The sequence below is a fragment of the Grus americana genome, chromosome 6 (assembly GCF_028858705.1).
Source record: "Grus americana isolate bGruAme1 chromosome 6, bGruAme1.mat, whole genome shotgun sequence".
Taxonomy (NCBI): Eukaryota; Metazoa; Chordata; class Aves; order Gruiformes; family Gruidae; genus Grus; species Grus americana.
The window spans coordinates 13,488,585-13,510,017 of record NC_072857.1 but is presented as its reverse complement, the minus strand read 5'-3'; the positions used below and the strand labels follow the sequence as shown (position 1 = coordinate 13,510,017).

The following is a 21,433-nucleotide window of genomic DNA, read 5'->3' as shown; positions in this document are numbered from 1 at the left end:
GCAAAATGGATGATTTACTTCAAAAGGGTGAGCTCATCCAGTGAACTCCCTGCAGGTCCTCACTCAAATACATGATGCTCTGTAATACACCTGTGTACTGTATGGCAAAAAAGCCTAATTTCAAGGTTATTAAAGGCTCTTTGTGTCTCATGCGCTGTAAGGCATCCAGATGCACCTAGGATTTACACTCCAGAGCAGGAACAAGAGAGAATGACAGGTCAAAGAATTAAATATTTGATTTTCAACATCTTTCATTTCAGATAGAGGAGCGTACCCCGAGTCAGAGGTACAAACATTACAAGGATGGACCAAGACTAAGATTGTTTGGGTCTGCTTTCTAGCATTAGTATTTAAAAGTTCATATGAAAGACTTTTTGAAATATGACTGCTCCTTTTACACATATCATAACAGAGTAGATGAGTTAGGGATAATTAAAAAGTTGTTCAAAATGAACTATATTTTACAGAGTAAAATCTAACGAGGAAAGTAATGGTCTTTGTATATCTTTCATTTCACAATAGCCTCTTACTTGAATGTGCAAAGCCATACACAAGTGTATATATATTTGGTGGTTTGTATTAATTATTTGTACTACCTGGTGTAGCAACATCAAGAATCCACCTGACACCAAGACCTTCCTTCTATTAGCTGAACAAGACACCGAAGCCAATCTTCAAGTTACAACAACTAGTTACAGACTTTGAGAGTTTCATTTCTGAACCTTCAACTTCTGAGCTTATTCGTCTGGATTTTCACAAATCAGAAGCAGGAAGAGTGACCGTGTCAGTGTTATGCTACATGTAACCAAGCGTTAATACTCACTTTGACAGGCAGGTTTACTATCTGTTGGCACATTAAAAAATGCTCACAAACTGCATGACTCAAACACTATCAGGTATGGAAGTGGTAATAGCACAGAGGAGGCGTGAAAGTGGAGGCAGATGAGAGTACCAAATTAGCAAATTTTTATTCTTAGTCTAAGCAATGCCTGGAAACAGCTGCTATAGGAAGAATCAGTATGAAGAACTAACATTAAAAAAATTAGCATGAACGATAGTCTATAAAGATGTGAAAAAGAACAGAAAAGTGTATCAGTAGTAGCATATCAGAAATGTCAGCAGACTGGGTTGCAGAAGAAAAAGTCACATAAATCTTTCTCCATCCAATTCAGTAATTTTTAGCATGCAATGTAGGCTGCTGGTACCTTGCTGTTTAACCACAAACAACAGGGAGTGCTCACGGGCACTGCCGTCTGTCAACAGCTGCTACTGAAAACCAAACACAGGGGCAAGCTAGCAGTCAGCAGCACCCTCTCTCCAGAAGCAGCCAAAACTCAGAAGAAATAGGAATAAAGTTTATGGGAAAATAATGTCTTATCAAATCCCTAAATCCAAATTCTATGCTTAATGTGTAGATAAATCTTTAGCATTTCTGGAGAAGGCAAGAACCAGTTACAGCTTGATGGGTCTGCTGGACCGCTGTTCGTGCTTGCAAAAGGAGCACTGAAGTCCAATATACTTGTAGGTACCCCAGAAGTAAGAGATTTCTGTCTAGGAATAATTATTCTTCATATGTGACCAACTGCTTTACCAGCTATCAGTCTATTTAGAGAGAAAAAGTTTGGGGGTCTCCCAAGAACGTGAGAGCAGGATCAGCCTGGTTCAACTGAGGCTCACAAGTCAATCACTTAGGTCACTTGAGCCACCTGAATTACTCACCTCCCTTCGAGAGCACACACTTTATTTCCAAGTGGCAATAATTATTTATTTTTTCCAGACTGGAACTGAGTGGCTCAGTCATACAATGGCTATTTACTATTTATACTGCTGTGGCAGCCTGAAGCAATCGGTGATCAGCAGCATCCTGGTTCAGTGGACATTGCGCACAGCCCACCAATTCCCTAGATGCTGCCAAATACTGAATCCATGCTTTGGAGCCACAAACCAGCCAGGGAAGCAAGCCTTGAACCATTAGCCTGCATGTTAACCAGCACCCAGGGGGCTTTCGGTCCAGCTAAGCTAACTCAATTGAGCTAAAAAGACGAACCTACACTCACACCACCCCTCTGGTGACGATCTCTTCTTGGCATTATTTAGTTTGAAGGAAAGGGTCTGTGAAGGGATGATGAAACCTTTGCGTCCTGGCACTACGGAGAGAGAAATCCATAAGTCTCTTATGGAATTAAGGCATGTCCTACATTTGAAGTTCTCCATGCATGTCCCATTCTCATTAGGCTCCACACCTAACGAGAATGGCTCCTTAACAATAAATGACTGAAAGGTCAACAAGCACCTTGCTAGAATGGAAAAACCCATAAGTGAATCCCACCACAAACTAAAAAAGGGGACAATACTGAGGAATTTCAACTTTCTAAACGAAAATTTTGAACTAAAAGCAATGACAACAAAGCAGCTTCAAGCCTGTTCAAGTCTTACTCCTGCAAGCACACCACCATGCTGGCAAACCATCTGGTTCTCTTTAGCAACCATCTGTGCTTGCCTTCACTTAAAGAAGAATTAGCAAACAGAGGAATTGGCACACGTGAAGCACAGCACGTGACAGACAACTATAGATTCACTTTCAGCTTTGCTCCAGAGGTTGAAAGCAAGCAAGATCAAGTGTTTTAACTGGAAAATGTGAATTTCAATGCCACCTTTACATACTGGCATTCATAAGAAGTCAATGCTCCAATTAGCACAATTTTGAGCTGCCTTCTTTCCAATGCAAAGCTTCATGGGTCCCTACTATTGCACTCCCTCCACTTTACAGCCTGGAGACCGAACTGATGAAGCCTTCACCAAAAAGCAGAACAGAGGAGATGGACCAGAGAAATTCCATTCCCTCTTTGTTTTATAGTAGTTTTGCGTTTAGTTTTGAAATATTAGAACCAGGATCCTACTAATTCCTGTTAGCATCTGGAAATCCCCTCCCGCTGACACAAAGAACCACTGATAATTACTGCTTGGAACATGGGTGGGTTTGTAGGGGTAGGAGGTGGTTCTTAGTCACCTAGATTACAGTTAAACCTGGCTCAGCTTCCTTTTGCTAACATTATGAGGGAAGAGGGGCTAAAACTTTACTTTGTCACAGAGAAAAAAATGCATTCAAACATCACAAATTAAAAGCAGCATTTAGTTTTTCTACGTGGGGAACCGGAAGACAGAGCTCAGCCAGCAAAATAAAGCTTACCCTTACAAGTAAAGGTTTAGAAGACTTCTAAAAAGTATATTTTGAAGAACAGCATGAAGATTAAATGGAACAAAATATAGTATACCCTACTAATTTGTAGCAAGCTGTTCATCAGAAACAATTAGAATATGTTTACGTTTAAATATAAAGCTTTAAGTTCTTAATGTTAAAATCAAAGAGTAATCTGCAATCTTCACTAAATATGCCGATGTGCAACTTGACAGTCTCACTGATGACAGACCAATAAAACTAGAAAATAGTATTCTCATCAACTCTAGTATAACACCAAATCAGCAGAGGATGTACATTCAATGATACACACTGCCATTTATAGAGGTGCCTCTGTTGTAGCTTCCAGGCGTTTCACGCCGACATCAGATTGTGCTGTTAGCTGAGGCTACATTTTCTACTGCCTTCAGCACTTAGCACTCTTGATAAACTGAAGAGTTCAGTAACAGGCAAACACACCATCTCAAATGACACTGGCAACCTTTGTCTTTAGCTTACTAACACACAGAGCTACAAAAAGTAATGAGCAAAAAAATTGATGAATTTAGAGATTTCAGGTAACTACTGCCTCCCATTGAAGGAAAAATAAAATCATAGAATAATTTAGGTTGGAAGGGACCCCTGGAGGTCAAGTGATCCAACCTCCTTCCTAAAGCAGGGTTGACAAAGTTGTATCAGGTTGCTCAGGGCCTCATCCAGCCAAGCTTTAAAAGTCTCCATGGATGGAGATGCTCTGGGCAACCTGTTCCAGTGTTTCACTCACCATCTTCAAAGTGAAAAGAACTATAAACTCACAGAAAAACATGAGCTGTTCCCTCAGTCCCTGTAGTACACAAACTACTGGAACTTGCATAAAACCAACTGAACCAACTGCTGGAAAGGTCTTATTTCCAATTCAGAGGTTTTCTGGAATTAGTGGTCTATGCATTATAGGTACAGAAAAGTCAAGATTCTAGCTCAAAAATTAAAAGGTGAGCTGTTCATCAGTCTTTTATTGGCATTTGTACTGTGTGGTGTTGTACAGAAATCACTTCCATGCCGTAAGGGAGCAAACCATCTGCTTTCAAAAATAGCTGGTAGGGTCATTACTGGCCAAGGATGAAGAGACTACCAAACATTGCTCAGGTACATTCTCACCTCAAACTAGTAGCATACAGCATTTTCTAGGACATGTAAAACATGCTGGTTTAGACAGATCCAGCCTCCCCAGGAGGAAGTTGCTGAAAAGGGTCGAACCGTCTCCTCGTGCACACACCGGAGGCCCAGAAGGGAACGTCCCCCTGTAGCCAATGGAGCACCCTGCCTCGTTCATACAAAAGACATTGCTCCCCACAGCTCTCAAGCAACCACCTTTCCTCAGCAAGAGTTTCAAACAAAATGCTATGGTTTTAATCCTATTTTTAATGCTGATTAGCTAGATAAAAATAAAAGCTTCACATTTATCTTAAACTACTCCACAGGACCTTGCACAGTCCACCTCTGTCACAAAACTCCCCAGTACCCCAGCATCCTACCGCACCTCCCACACTCTCAAGCAAGAGAGCACACAGAGCTGCTTATACTACAGTTATAAACAAGAAGTTTGAATAAAAATAGGGACAGGACTGCTTTAGAGCCCGTGATAACAAATAGGCTTCAGGGAACAACATGGAGCACAATGTGCATATGGAAGACCCAGCCCAGACTCTGATCCTTGGAGAAAGCCCACTGTAATGAGACAAGATCCAGCACATTAAAAAAGAGACATCCGAGGAAAGCACTAGAGACAAGTATGAAGCTTCTTAAAGGGGAGGGGACGGAGAATAAATTTCAGTGAGCTGGTGCAAAAACATTTTGCCTGTGGAAGCCTGGGATCAGATCTTATTTAAGTCTCCAGTGCAAAGGAGCATGATTGTCTCTCCACATCACAGAAGCTCCATGTAATTAGAAGTCTCTGCAGATTTACCTCCTGCCCAGCGCAGAGCTCAAACAGCAGGAGTGTAAATTGGAACTGAAGTGCACTGGCAGGGCTGCAGCAGAGAAGCATGCCCAGTCCTGCCGCTCCAGGGCTGGCTCCAGGAATGCCCCTGCTCCCCTCTGCTTACAAGCAAGAGCTGGGGGGGTCAGAGGGAGAAATATAAATGATCGAGAACAAAGTTAGACCCATTCTTCATAAAGCAGACCTAATAAGAAATGTCAGGTCTCATTATGAGCCAGAGCTCCACTAGATAGGAGTCCTACTACTCAGGAGAGATGTATGTGGAAGACATGCATCACTTCCTAAAGATGTACGCATTTTTCCTCTACCCACACCACACCCAAAGGGAACACTCTCATTACATGGGGGTGGAGGCAGCACCAACACTATAAGAGCCAATGACAACTCCATGGATAAAACACTAGGAGAAGCACTGCCAGCACTGTTTCATATATAAAACTTCTATTCCCCCCCTTCCCTCTGAAACACTAGGAACTATCACATCTAAAACACCCATACAAGGCTGTTACAACATAGTCAAGCAGCAGTTTACAAAGGGCCCTGTTTATTTCGCAGTCAGATCATTAGAAAGAGTCCATTAACAAAAGGAGTGGATTTGGACTAAAAAAAAGTGTAAATTTATCTTTCATACTTCTAGGAGAGTCCAAAACTCTCTATCAAACCAGTAGCCATGCTAGTCTCCAGTGAAGTCCAGATATGTTTCATATTCATTGGACACCAACATCCGCATCTAATACCAGAAACTTCTGTGTCAAGCATCTAAAGGACTTTCACATGGTCCTCTGACCAGCTCTGAAGCAAGGTGGGCCAGGTCTGTCACAGGAAAAGGAGCAGGTCTGGAAGTGTAGTTGCTGTAGGTTTTGCCATTCTTGAGAAAAGCAGTTCAGGTGACACTGTACAGTGAATGAAGGTATTTACCTCCATCTATAGTGTACTGTTCGTGCTAAAAGTCACCTGGCTTGACTCTGAAGGCCAACTGCAAAGAAGCAGCCATTAGCAGTTTTCCTCATGAAGATTTGGCTGCAGTGAGCTCGCTGCAGGCTACGCATAGGGTGTAAGCCAAGCCAGGATTATTCAGGGCTGTCTGCAGTTTTGGGCTTCAGGGGAATAAACAAGAGATTCAAACTGCTTTGCACAATGCAACAAAAGGATTCCTTTGACAGGGCAGCAGGGCAGAATTAATTCCTTCAGCAAGCAGAAGAAACCCAGTCATTATACAGTATTTGCTGTCTTAATGCTACAAAAATAGGACACTTTTACTTATTATAGCTCGGTTTTGTTCTATTTCACATCACTATATCTGAGCTACAAACAAAATACTTCAGCCAAACATAATGAAGGGAGAAGCAACGTAATGCCAGACCAGGGCCAAGTATGGACAATGCATTAACTGTACTTCCCACTGGAGTAACAAATCCGCACTTGTCCATTCCTGCGTTTAGAAAAAAGGTCCTCTTCATCCCCCGACTCACATGGCTGGAACTGCAGTTATTGTTCTACCACTGTATGTTAAAACTGGATACACCATCTGTATTAATACGTGTGTCTCAGACATGGGCTCTGTAGGCCAATCTCATCCAGCCTCAGGTCAATGATTTGAATATGAAAAGTGACTAGATATGAGAAGACCTTCAAGCCTGCAAGCATTTGCCCTTATGTTCTTTAGAAATCAACCAGGTGCTCTTCAGTCTAGACACTTGAATAAAATCTCATGGTTATGGAACCTGCAGCAACTGTGGTTATGCTATGCACACTGTTCTACAAGGGCAGGATGCTCTTTGTCACTAGCAGGAGAAACACGCACATCTCATGTACTCTTATTGCCCCTAAACACCTATCATGTAGTTCACCCATTACCTTAGGGTGACTGCTGTCCTCAGAGGCTGCTAATTACAGCAGCTAAACTCAGTTCACTTGTTACATGCTCAACCTGAAAACAACTCTCATCAAATAAATAAGCAGCAGCAGCACAGGAATTCAAGTGCTCCACAAGAGGTGCAAGAAATTTCATCTTCCCCCTAAGCAGTCTTTGGACATTGCTGAGGCTGCTGATTAAGGATAGCAATTTAATTCTAACTGGGACAGTGATTCTATATAAAAACGGCCCAGAGCATTCATTTAGAAGAAGTATCAGGAGACCACTCTCAAGAACCCAGGACCCAATCAACATACAAAAAGGGGGAAGAGGAAGACCCCCACCTCTCCACCACTTTTCATGGAGATTGAGCTATTTGTGAGCCTCAGGCAAAGTTTCCTACGTCAAGAACACTTCTGTAATTTTTTCCATAGCAGCAGAAAGCATGTGATACCTTCACTTGTGCTCACTGAAGTACTTTACTGTGCTTCCCCAACAAGCACTGAAGATAGAGTGCGTGAAATACATAAAAAACCCACGACCCAAATAAGCTTAATGAATCTGCAGGATATACAACTATGGGATACTTTTTACTCATATCAGGTTGCCCTTAGCATGCCAATCTTCCTTTAGGATATATGACTAATTTGTACTCCCATCTCTCAGAATTGTTGAGAATTAAAAGGCTGACTTAAAATCACTGCTACATTCACAATAATTGATATATGTGTGCACACATGTGTATGAGTCATCCTATCGATAAATTTGCCCCGGGAAGATGCTGTGTATAATAAGTGACAAAGCTAACAGATCAAAACCATGAAATTTAGAGTTAGTCCTTTCATGTGAAAACATCGCTGGAGTTAATTTTGCTCCAGCCTTGACCCCTAAACTCTTTTTGACAAAAAGATCTACAAAGGAGAGCCAGCTGGGTAAAGCAGCATGGAAGACACCAAGCAACTGGTCCAGCACTTTTAAAAAAACAATGACCACTGCAGCTTTGAAGCCTTGTTTTACAGATGAAACCAACCTGACACAGAAAGAACGGAAAGAAATTGGGAGGAAAAGACCACAGCAGAGGAAACAGCAACACTACTAAGCATTACTGAAATGGGATTGCTTCCGTAGCTTTACCAGATGTTACTACAGTTTCCATGGGAAGGGTGTAGGATCCTTTCTAATTCATTCTAATTCTTGTTATGGACACTGGACTGCAGATTCATCCTCACAACATGTTCCAAGTTTCATGGGTTCTCTAAGACAACTGTTGAGGTCCCTCAGATCCACATGGTACTTTTACCAAAGGGGAAGAAGAGAACAGGCCCTGCAGAAAGCAGCTCATTCCAGACACGCAGGATATTCACGCATTTAGCCTCCATCAGTGTTAATGGAATTGCGCACGTTAATCTTCTGCTCATGAGGTCCACGCTAAACAGCATCATCTCATCATTTAGCTGTGCACTCCTTTAGCCTACATTTACACACGTCTGTTGGAAATACCATGAAATTCAGTGGTAGAGTGCTGCTGCTTGGTTACACCAAAACTTTGCCGAAAGAGCAGTTCTGTGTTCATGTAAAACCATCAGGGGTTAAGGAAGTGATGATACAAACACAACCAAGGTAACTCTGGTCTACTGCTTCTTTGCAAGGGAATCCTAGGGTCAAGGTACTTTGGATTCAATCCAGAAGACACAATAGCACTAACAACTTAGACATTTATTCTTCTTCTGACATTTGCTACTACCACAGTTCAGACAACTAACAGTGACCTGGAGGTCAGACACTTCCCAACAGATAAGACCCACTGGACTATGGCCCCAGGCTTTTCATTCCACCAGCTGATCTTTCAAAGCTGGGAAATTCCCAGCATGATGATTTCATCATGCTTCATTAACAACAACAAATGTGTGCTTGTTTTCTTTAATAAAGAATTAAGTACATTAATTATTCAACACAATTCCAAGTTTGGAAAAATAATATAGTATTCTTTTGACCTGGACAGGAGGAGCCAGAGTAAAAAGGTGTCTCAGCTGTAGATGGTGACACTGTTCAGTGACAGATGATACAGTTGGGGATGAGAAGGAGAACCAGCCTAGACAAGTTTTGGCGTTTTGTTCCTGGGAGACATTTACTGACTGTTCACAAGTAACACCACACAAATGCATCCCCTGCCTGTTCTGAAAATACATGTAATAATTGCCTTGGAAGAGCACTGTGAAACCATAATATTCCAAAAGGATCCAAGCCTCTAAAATGAAGAGCTGTCTGTAAAAGTAGCACATACTGTCACACGTAGTATCAATTCCACAGCATTCAATTTGCTCCATTACAAACAGAGCTGCCAATTAACTCACACCTTGAAATAGTAAATGTCAATACAAAACCCAGGTCTATACAACTCAGACAGACTTCCTAAATTTAGTCTTCTACATCAATAGTGAAAATAAGGATTTCAAAGGACAACAGGTACACTGAATGAAGAGAGGAAAGAAAAAATATGCAGCTTTTGCAAAGATGGCTAACAAATCATTTCCTCTGAAAGCTAAGACAGAAGACATAGGCTTCTGATGTACCACAAATAAATGCAATACATGCTTCCATCCTGTAAATTAATTCACAGGTGAAAAGACACAGAGGTGCTCTGCTTTTCCTTTTCACCTAGTCTACTCCAGCCTCTCCAACTTCCACAGACATCCTTTCAGTTACAGAAGCACAGTTAAAACACAGAAATGCAGAAAGGCCAGCGATGTCTGTTTGGCACATTCTTGGCACTGTGATTCAATGTTAATTCAAAAGTACTTATAACCAGTTTTAATAATCTTCCCAGCTGATGCTGCAAAAGGAAACAGTTAGGAAATGAAAGACTCTGTGATCACTCAAAACCATCACAGACCAAGAAGGGTGCCTGAAAATACCCGTAGTTCACCACTCACAACCTGTTCTGTTCCCTTATATATACACATCCTCTTCCTTCACCCCATCACACAGATAATTTAACATATTTTATAGAACCTTAAACTGAGCTTGATGCCACCAGGGTATGGATATTTACAGGCTAATTTTTTTTAAAGTTCCACTTTTACTGCAAGATTGCTTCAATCCCTTTACAGCATTACAAAAAAAAATAAATTTAACAGGCAAATATTCAGATAGTAACAAATAAACCCGTCCATCCCTGTGGCACATTCATTAGCACCTACCTTTCCCCGTAGTCATTATCTGCAGATGCTGGGGAAGAGCACTGTGCTCCGGGAGCAGCCCTACAGTACATGTCTCTCTGCAACTTAACCACCAGCAAACTCCCCACCCTCCTGAACGACTTCTCGGTGTGACCTAGCAGAGATTGCCACCTCTCCTCCAAAATAAAAGCCTGCTCAGCTTTCAGCTGAGCACCATGTGTCCTCCTATGCCTGCTTGCTCGCATCCCTTCCTTCTAAATTTGAGAGTTTAAAATCCAGAAGGCAGTAATATGCTTATTTGCAAAGTTGTGTCATAGACAGGGAGCAGAGCTCGTCCATTTATACCTTCCCACAAGGATGTACTATCAGTTAATAGTACTCATTCAAATATCACTCAGACATTACTGCTCTGCTCTCTCAGCCCCCATGCATATATATTTCCTTGCTTTTTTTTATGCCACAGGAATGTTGAGTCAATTAAATGAATTTCCTATTTCATTTTCTATTTCAACTTGAAAACAGTATTCATAGAGAACAAGCCATAATGGAAATTAAATTGCACAAGGAGGTACGAATGCAGAAAAGCACAAAGCAGCATTTGTTGGTTCAAAGCCTCTCTGTGTTATCACAGTTGCCCCTCCTGCCAGTTTGTAATTCTGCTGCTTGGATGTGTGTTGACCAACAAACAATATCCCACCCACAGATGCATGGCAATGCTTGGCAAATGTGGGTGATTTTTCCTCCTCCTAATAAAAATCAAAATAGCATTTCAACAACTCTATTACCATCAAAACACAAAAATTCTAGAATAGTTCTAGTTTCCATCTAATTGCCTCCAAGTTGTCAACTTCATCATAAACGGAATTCATTCAACAAATAGTATATTTACCTTAAGCAATATCTCAAATACGGAAGTAGTTCTACTCAAGAGTAACACTGCTCCTTCTTCATAGGCTTTCAGTAACTTGAATTACCACATCTGCTGTTTTAGCATCATTTTAATTAACCTGCTTCCTCTTAGAACACTAACTCACATAAGCAACTACTGAAATTTCATTCTCCCCTCACCTTACTCTGTGCAAGTATCTGTAGTAGGGAAGAGATCTCAGCTCCAGATTTCTGGCTTTAAAATCTCCTCCTTAGACTTCCTTGCAGCTCAAGACCACTGCCACCTCCACTATCCCTAAATCTTCCTCTCCTCAGCAAAGTCAAAATTCAGCGTTGACAAGAAAGTTCAATCCCCTCCCGACCTACAGGTACCATATTGGCACACCACCATATTATGCCTGCACATACCAACATAGAAGCATCTCCCAAAAATTGTGTGATGTAAAAAAAGGAAGGTTTACATCAAAGAACGTCATATTATGATATCACAATGCTAAAGAGTAAAAAACACCAAAATGTTTTGGTTAAGAATAGCTTTGGTATGGGTCATCATTTCCTGTCTCTCAGTAGATCACTTATTCTTAATCTCTCCTGAAATTTGATTATAAAGGCTTCTGGAGTCCAGGTCTGATCCAAAGTCAATTCAAATCCATGGAAGATCAGTACACTTTATGTTCAGGTTCTTCCAGACATAATACCAAGGAAACCCATGCAGCATGAATTTCTTGAAGTCTGTTTATGCTCAATAGCCTCTTTCTGTACCATATCCAACTAAAGATCATTGTACAATGCCACGCGAAAACAGCAGCTGACTAGCTGGCAATTATTGGCTCTTTCATGCTGAAAATGTATTTGTCCCAGGGGAATAAGGCATCTGCATAATTAGCAAAAGCAGTTACACAAAAAATAATTAGCTTGCTGAAAGCCCAAAGGGGGAAAAACTATAATTTTTGCTTCAAGAGGCTGCCTAATTATATGCCAAATAACAAAACAGAGATGCACTGAGAATCATCGAGAAATCCAACGTGGATTTTAACTTCATATTCTAGCTATAAGGGCTGCTGGTAGCCTAGCAACAACCAGCATACTTCAGCATGCCAAAACCTCCCTCTGACTTAATGAAACACCTCAGATTACTATGCAAACCTCCCCCACCCCACTACACAATTGATTCTTGTATTACTAAACAATAAAAACAAAACCCAGCAAAAAAAATAGTCAAGCAATTCAAGATAGTCACAGAAGCACTAATGGACCATGGTATAGAAAGATAAGTAAATATAAAACATACAAATTATTTTCATAAGACTTAAAATTCACATTCTGATTAGAGTTGATTCATTAGATTCAATCATGGGATCAGAAAATGCCTTATTGTTTTAAGCACCTTTTCTAGTGGACAGAAATTTCCACTTGTTTATTTCTTGGGAACCATTAAGAAATCTTTAACAACTTGCATCATACTCACGAATCTCCAGATTACTCCTGATGTACAAATAATGCTGTGCAATTGCTTTTACTTGAATCCTCAGTGAGCTGGTAGAGGAAACATCCCAAACAGTAGCCTCAGAGCCAAGAGACCGGTTTTAGTCATCATTCTTCTTTGACCAGTTCTTTTGCCGTACTTCACCATTTCAGAAGCCGCAGTTGCTTTCCCACCTGCCCAGTACCGCTATGTTCTGCAATAAGTCAGGTCTGATGACTTTCAAGTCTTGCTGTAATTAGCACAACTCCAGTGCTCCTGGGCCAGGGCTCAGTTGGGCAACACTTTAGCCAACAGCTTGCTCTTGGTTACCCACCTGGCCTACCAACCAAAGAAGCAGAGATTCACCATATTCACCCATAAGTCCACATAAAGGAAAGTTAGATTTGATCTTTGCTAGTGAGCTAGCAAGTCACAACATAACTTCAGTTAACCTTTCCGTTGCAGAGGCGTGCGTTAACCCTAAACAACAGAAAGCACTTCCCCAAGGGGCAAAGCACGTTACTTGTCAGCCAGGTCTGTTCTGCAGCCGGTACGCACCCAACACAAGGAGCAGCTCAGGGCAGAAAACCCAGCATGAGGCAGTTGCTGCTGCTCCTTCCGCAGTGCCATTTTACCCCGACAAGGGCTTACAGACTGCAGCCTGCACAAATAAATGCCAGCCTGCCTCCCAAAACCTGTGGGACACTCACACAGCCTGCGTAGAGCTAGAACTAGTACACACTAGCTATGGAGAGAGACTAACATGAGCTTTTAAGACATAGTACAACTCCACCATATTGCCTGAAGTCATCTGATCCAGGCCATATACTGCGAAGGTTAAAGTGTTAGTATTGCGTTCACACACTCACCACCGTTACAGGCAACGCCTGGCAGCATTGCAATCTAAAAGGAGGGGTACTAATGATGACAGACAAACATTCCCCATAATCAATACCGTACTCTGCCAGACTCAAAGGATTAACAAGACTGAGACAGCTACTTCCTGAGAAAAGCCAATGTTTTGGACATTCAATATTTATCATCATCTTTCCTGGTGATTTTGACAGCTGCTGGAAGTGTCACCTTTGTTCAAAAGCTGCAGGAGGCGTCAGGGACACAAGAAACCTGACAAACTTGGCGTGTCTTTAGGGCATAATAAACTTGTGGCCACGGGTAAAGATAAGCCTCCTCCACTGGCTTATACAACCTCAAAAAGGTAAACTAAAGAAGTTACATGGAGCTGGTGACATATTAGATATGGTGAGCATGTATGCTGTATTTGTGCTGTGCTTGGAGGGCAGGAAGAAGCAACAAAACAGCTTACAGCACTATGGGAAAATGAACCTGCCCTCAAACATACAAAAAAATTAACAACTAATGTTCCCATTACTAGCTTCACAATTGAGAATGATTTTTAAGTTCTCATGCAACTACTGACATTTTTTATTGTTAGATGTGTTGGGTTTGCATGGCAAAGTTTTGGTAGCAGGAGGGGCTACAGGGGTGGCTTCTGTGAGAAGCTGCCAGAAGCTTCCCCTGTGTCTGATAGGGCCCATGCCAGCTGGCTCCAAGATGGACCTGCCGCTGGCCAAGGCTGAGCCCATCAGTGCTGTAGTCTGGTTTGTTGCTTCTTCCTGCAAGCACCTCTGGGATAACAGAGGTAAGAAGGGGGGAAAAAAGCCTGCCTAAAAAAGCCTAAAACTAGCAGATCTAATACACAGATGCTTTGGTTCTACTTATGGAAAAAAAAAATTGTTCCTATGGAATCCTTCCTTAGGAATTTTAAGAGACAGTTTGCTTTCTTGGAAAGAGACAGCACTCTAAGAAACAACAGCCCAGAAGAGGTCATCCCCATTGTCCAATCTTGCTCCTTCTGATATCTCCACTGGTGCCAGCACCCTTGAATCACAACACTGCATGCACTAGGATGCTCAGCCTAGAGATCAGAACTACCTCTCAAAAGCCAACGACTACCAAGTGATGTCTGTGGTACTATTCTGGGACATAGCTATGCAGTCATTTTTGCATGTATAAAACTCGTGATACAAATTTAGGTTAACTCCAGTTTCTTGCTTTTAAATGATGTTTATTCTTACACATCTTGCCTATTTCATACTAAATACTCTTCCAATCAGTTGTGACATATCTGATTTTCGAAGATCACCCTCATTTGGATTAGAAAAAAACCCTGTAAACTTGCCTTAAATTCAGCTAGGGACACATTAAGTTCCAAAATCTTTCACCCTCCCACTGAAAAAGAAACCCAACAGAAATCCCACCCACAGTCATCATCCCACCACAGCTTTTGTTTAAAAAGTCCACGTAGCAACACATCCCACCAGAGAGCACAAGTATGTCTCCTCAAACTCTAGACAACAGCAATCTACATAGTACAACGATGCATCAAATTAACTTTTTTTTTTTTAAAACCTATTTTATTCCACTACTGGCAAATCAAACAAAAAAATCTAGCCTAGCCAAGTGGAAAGCAGAAAAGTTGAATCAGCAGAAAGTTTGTTTCAGTGTGAGCTAGGATTTCAGAACACCTGGAGGTTGTAAACCTTAAGATGTTTGCTAAGGGATTAGATATTTACTCCCCCCTCCCTTTTAAAAAAGTACAAGGACACTTGTTTCTAAACTGCACTTTTTTGCCACTGTAAGCCTCATTTACTTATACAGCTAATATTTTCCCACATTATGCAAAAGCATAGTTTTAACCCATTCCGTCATAGAGGAACCCACACTAGGTCTTCAGCATTTCCAGACAAACAAGAGAATCAAATCACATTTCAGAATAATCCAAAAAAGAACTTCCGAATTTTCAAATAAGTCTATTTTATTATTTCCTGCAGGGGTGAAGTTTACCATCTTTTAAAATGGATACGGCAAGAACAACAGTGCCTAGAAGTGAAAAAGTTTTTTTTTTTTCCAATATAAAAAGAGCAGAAAACTCTCTGCTCTCTTGGTTTCCAAGAGCATGGTAGGAAAGACTGGGGACATCATCTCTCCAGCTCTCAGCCTTGCAGAGGGTGAGTGTCTGATAGGAACCCACAGCACTGAACCCACGTTCTTCATCTCTGCTCTGCTTGGCTGTTGGCAGAAAGATAAATTCACTCAAGAATCTATTCCCAAAAATGAGTGATACTTGTTAAAAATACTTTCTAGCTCATAAGCTTATCTATGAGAAGCAGTAATAGACATTTGTTTTTAGAGCAAGCAAAATACTAGTCTCAGACAAGAAAACACAGAAGTAAGGCTCTGATAAGGGCTTTGACTATCCGTCATACACGTACAAAGTACCCAAACTTAGGAACTGCAAAACACAATCCCTAAACAATACGAGGTTTAAATGGAACACTACTACATTAATATTTAGTTTCTGTGCTATTTAGGGCATTAAACTGAAAAGGCTTCTTCTCTTAGATTACTATTTAATTCACCTTATGAACAATTTAAAGATGCACATGGACTTGAAAACAGAAGCTATATTTCACTCAAGAGGTCAGCTCTAATATCACCTTCTGTTCTTGAAACTTAAGCTTCATTCTCCTCCTGATGCTACTAGGAAGACAGAGCAGACTAACTAAACATCAATTTATTTTCTACAAAAGCTAGGTGCATATTTCTGAGTGGTCACCCAATACTTGCCTTCCTTAACAGACTGCTTGCTCCGTGGACATTTGAATGCCTCACCAATTGAAAATTGCTAAAAACACCAAAAAGAACACAAGAGAAGACTTCTACTCACCACCTGAACTCTGGATCATGTTTCCAGATTTTTGGACCTCATCAAATTTTGTAAAAATTACATTCAACCTGTTTGAAAGTTAAAGAAAGCAATACAGCGTGAACAATTTAATTTCTAGGAATCTCCTAATTTAAGATGTTACAGTACAAGTTTTGCTTCACTCAGGTTACTGAGAGCACTGTCAAAAGTGCCATTGTGGAGAGAAGTTATTTTCAAATTTAAAAAAGTCACAATGTGCAAAGGCTGATGAGAAAAAATGAGAAACTACTAATATTACAGAGACCTAAGAGATACAGTTGGAAATACCACATTACTGAAGATGACATTTCTAATTGTAGATGCATTTCCAGTTCATTACCACTTGTCTTAGCTATTTACAGAAATACCACAAAAAAACAAACAACTTCACACAACATTTGCTTTTAGCCTTGACACTTCTTTCCCATTCATGTTACAGGCCCGATGGAGCAGAAGATCTTTATCACATCTCAGTATTTGTTAACTACACATCTGTAATAATTTTATTGTTTTTCCAAAGATGCAGTGGCATACTTGGGTAAAGATACAGGATCCACATTAAGTGCAATCTGCACAAGTGTTTGTAGGATTAAAAACACACCACAAAAAAACCATGATCACAGGAAAAGTTTAAATCATGCAGCTCCTGAAGCCTTCTAAAGGAAGGAAGGAAATAAAAAGCAGCTCAAAAACAGTTAAGACTGAAGGACATTTTCAACTCACCGAGATTGGGGTAATCCTTTTTTACTGAGGTCAGCCCTTACACGTTCACCAACATGTCTATAAATTTCCACAAGGCTGTTTATTGCTGCATCTCGAACCTGAGTGTGAGATGTAAGAGAAATCAATCATCTTTATAATTTAAATAAATAAATCCCTGCTCTGCCTTGGAGAAAACGATTTGCATATTTCTCAGCAGCAACAGTTGCCACTGTACACATTACCACAGAGTTCATGAAGGAGCTTCCATCCCTGCATTTCAGATATTAGCAGTATCAGCAGGTCTAATTTAAGTGAAAGGGCAGTCAAGCTATAGGATGAAAGGTTTTGTACATAAGGGCACACACAGGGAGCTCAGCTGCCTTTGCCAAACTCCACTTATTGTGTGCCACAGGTACATTTACTGGATCAAAAAAGCAAGGAGAGAGACATGAATAGACATATTGCTAGTATGTTAGAAAACAAATGGATTTTTAATGCCATTTTACAAACTTATGTTTCTGCGTTGATAACAAAATATGGAGGGAGGAGTAATCAGTCACCCAAGTCACCAAGAATTTTGCATGTTTTCCAAACTGATTTGCAAAAAAATGCTGAGCACATCCTTCCCTCCACCCAACAAAAGAGCCACAAATCTGATTACAGTGTCAGTTCTGTAGTGAACCCCCCTCCTCCATCAGACACAGCAGGCAGAGAACTATCTGCTCTGCCTATAGAAATACCTACAGAGCTGCGTACTTCTGCTTCTCAGAAGATAGCCTGGCAGCTACCCAAGCACTCACGTGCACCAGGGCTAGACACAGGATATTTTGTGGGCACAAAAACACTGGCCTTGGCCTGGATCTGTTTCTCCATCATCTCTCACCAAGAGAGGGCAGCATAGACCGAGCACCAGGTCTCCCGGAGCTCAGGAGAAGGCACCACCAGTGCAGAGGGAGCCCTAGGGCAGCCCAGGACCAGCCCCTGCCCCGGGACGGGCGCCGTTCAACCAGGAGCCGCTTGGACAGCGATTTGTGTCTGGTCAGTTCAGGCACGGGCTTTCCAGGCACGAAGAACCGGGCCCAGGTGAAGCAGCAAGAGATCAGCATGATTTCCCGCTGCAGCTGGGTACTGGGATAATGAGCTGCACCAGGCACAGAAGAGGCAGTGCAGAGGGAAACCGTGTCTCAGTGCCCTTGCCGACTTTCCGATTCATTCACTGGCTCACCAATGGCAGGACCAAGGTGTCTGTCTGTGCAAGTCCAAATTCTAAACCCAGTATCCCCTTGAACAGCTAGCTCAGCCGTGGCTCAGAACTACAAAGGACTCTGAATGTTAAACTTCCTTCTAAACTTCTTGGGGCAACAGGTTGATCCTCCTGCCTTGGCGGAACCAGCAAGGGAAGGCTGCTTCACACCACATCCTCCTCTTCAGCCAGGGGAGGCCCTGACAGCCACGGGAACATGGCCAACTCCCCAGAGCCACTGGAAACCCATTCTCCAGTTGGCTGCCCCACATTTCCTTCCAGCTGAGACCTGCTCCAGACCTGGCTCACATATGTGTCACCCATGCTGAGAGGGCAACAGGGATATTCAGGAACTGCTAGTACATATATTACATGACATAAGTTTGAACCCTGCTTCCCTACCCCCCTCTTCTCACTAACCTCACATACTTGCATCTAATTTCAGACTAGGTCCTGTCCAGGGCAGGACAAAAAGCACATAGATGTAACAGATTTTTTTTTCCAGCATGTATTTTCATTTGGCTTGCATCACTGATTTGAGGTTCCTACACAGCTCGCCTTCCCTCCACCCCTTATCCAGAACCTCCCCGTACAACTTCTGGCAGTGCACATGGCCAGGCTGTCCAGTTGGTCCCATTTGCCCTCCCTGCCCAGACTGGTGTTTCTCTGAAGGCAGAAGAGTGCTGCACTGAGCCCAGAAAGATCCCTGTGGCCCCCCTGGCATTCAGGCTGCAAGGCACAGGAGCTCCCTTCCCACAAAGGTTTCCTGCTGTCTTCACCTCATCTGCAGATTAGTGCTGTTATGCTGAATTCTTGGAGTAATTGATATGCTGGTTTAGGCAAACTTCAAGTCATACCTCTTCAAAACCAGCCAAAGGGCTTTTCACAAACAGCATTGTTCACAGTTCACCACCAGCAGCACAATTAGCTAATTTACCAGCCAGAACACAGAGTCTCACTTACCAACAAGGCAATCAGCACAACCTTTAGACATGGCTCACAGCAAAAGCTTACCTGGCTGTTTGGATCTCCAAGTAAGTTACATATATGTGGCACTATCTTACTCAGTGTTAAACTCTGAGCTCCAGATCTGGGAATAAAGAACAAAAGAGCATGGGTGTGAATTAGAGAGCAGGCTTGTGTACATAACGTAGGTTTGCATGAGGTTCTGACTTACGCATTGAGTGTTGCAATAAGGCAGAGGCAAATCCCTTCTCTCGTCCGGAAATTCTTGTGTTTGAACCCTCCTAGCATCCTGTCCCACACGTACTGTGGAAGACAGAAGAGAAGGTGAGACAGGAAAAAAAAAGGAGGCAGAGGAAGAGACAGATTCATTCTTCCAGCAGACATACACCATAACATCTCTAGAGCTTAAATATAAGCTTTACATCCATCCAAGCAGAATAAGACAAGAAGTAGAAACACACTTAGATCAGATTCTTTGTTCTGTGCTGACTTAACAGTAACTCTCCACCAGCTAAAAAAATACTTTACTTACAAAAAGCAAGTACCTTCCAAAGACCCAGAACAACTACTGTGACATCCACCCATCCCATCCTTGGGAGATCCACTGACATTCACACTCCTACATGTATCCTGATACACAACAGCATTCTCAAATGAAGCAAATATCTCATAACAAGGCATAAGGAGATGAAGTAATTTCAGACAGAGTCACAGGAGAAAACGCTCTGACAGAAAAGAGTTCTCCTTTTTAAGCAGCCAGTCACTCACACTGCAAAGGGCTGTTGAGCATACCTGAGGGTTAGCAGCTTGTTCCATGATTTTTAGCAGCAAGGTCTGGTCCTGCTCCCTCACCGAGTCCTTAGAGTCTCCCAGTCTATCAAGTAAACTTGGCAGCACTGAGAAAAGAAGACAGGAACATCCAAATCTCTCAGAAGCAGACTATGGCAGTGGCACAGCCCCTCTGCTCTCTGCCTGCCTGATGGAGGGGTCAGCCCTCCTGCCCTTCAGCAGAGCCCAAAACCACCAAGAGCCTCCCGAGTGCTCTCTTGGGGAGAAAAAAGGCTTTGTGTACAGCAGTCAGAGGGGATCTCAACAGAGCAACAGCAACACCACCTCCCCCCCAGCCCCCTTACCTGTGCCAATCTGGGCCTTGAAGCGATCTTGCAGGCGGGACACTAGTGCAGAAAGGATGTCAATCCCCAGGAGAACCACCTGCAAGCACAGGACAGTGTTTTAGCACACAGCCCTTTGTCTCTGGCCTTGGCGAACACACTTGGAGAGGCAGGAGCGCCGGCACACACTCCTGTGGGAGAAGGGCCTGCATTTACTCGGTAACAGGGCTGCATGGATCCACACAGCTCTTCCTCACACGGCTTCCGACAGACGAGCCGAGTGGTTTACAAACAGAAAAGCCCCCAAATTATTGCTCCCTGTGACATTTACTTGACAAAAATTCACTGCCAAGAACTTGACAAAGCTGACAACTGTAACTGCCACTCGGTAACAAAATCATACATATTTATGGGCAATGTACACATACCATATGCATAACAATTTCAGTATTTGCTGTAACTAGCATTTCCAATGAATTGTAATTAATACATTTATAGTTAGAAAATAGTGTGCACTAACAACTGCTTAATTATTCCCTTGCAGAAATTAAACCAAACACTTTCATAAAATAACTAAAACCTGAGAGAAAGGCACTTTGTTTGAGAGAAGCTTCAGGACAGGCTGCAGATCAGAAAACCCTCTCTAATTAACTTCATTTAATAACAGTACAAAAAAATACATCATACACTGAATATACTGTGTAGCTTGTATACTAAATACTTGGCAAGACCCTATAGATCATGATAGTTCTGGTATGAGGTTAGCAAGCCCTGGAAGTGCTACAGACAGCCGGGCTGTCACAGCCCAGCCCCGCTGCCGGCGGACGGTGAACTCCCCGCACGTCCCTATGTCCATATAGCTGTGCGTATGCACGTGCACAGGCGCGCTGCTGGCGGGGAGGCCGTGCCGGGCAGTGCCACGGGCGGGCGGCAGGGGGCGCACTCCGTCACCGCTGCCGCCCGGAGCGGCTGGCCAACCCCCTATGCAAATCATCGCCCGGCTGGCGCAGAGCACTCTGGGTAGCGCCGCCACAGTCGACATAAAGGCTTAAACCGGAGCCGGGGGCGAGACAGAAACGC

The 21,433-nt window shown here is 42.4% G+C and overlaps 1 protein-coding gene across 3 annotated transcripts in view; it reads right to left on the bottom strand.

The window, feature by feature from the left end:
• Positions 1-21,433, bottom strand: part of CLASP1 (cytoplasmic linker associated protein 1) — a 183,794-nt gene that overhangs the window by 111,588 nt on the left and 50,773 nt on the right. For all 3 annotated transcript variants that reach the window (XM_054829143.1, XM_054829144.1, XM_054829145.1), the window contains exons 3-8: positions 20,375-20,453; positions 20,034-20,137; positions 19,453-19,544; positions 19,290-19,365; positions 17,054-17,151; positions 16,313-16,380 (exon numbers count right to left, since the gene is read on the bottom strand). In XM_054829143.1, coding sequence (XP_054685118.1) covers positions 16,313-16,380; positions 17,054-17,151; positions 19,290-19,365; positions 19,453-19,544; positions 20,034-20,137; positions 20,375-20,453 — 517 coding nt within the window. The remainder of the gene's footprint in view (positions 1-16,312; positions 16,381-17,053; positions 17,152-19,289; positions 19,366-19,452; positions 19,545-20,033; positions 20,138-20,374; positions 20,454-21,433) is intronic.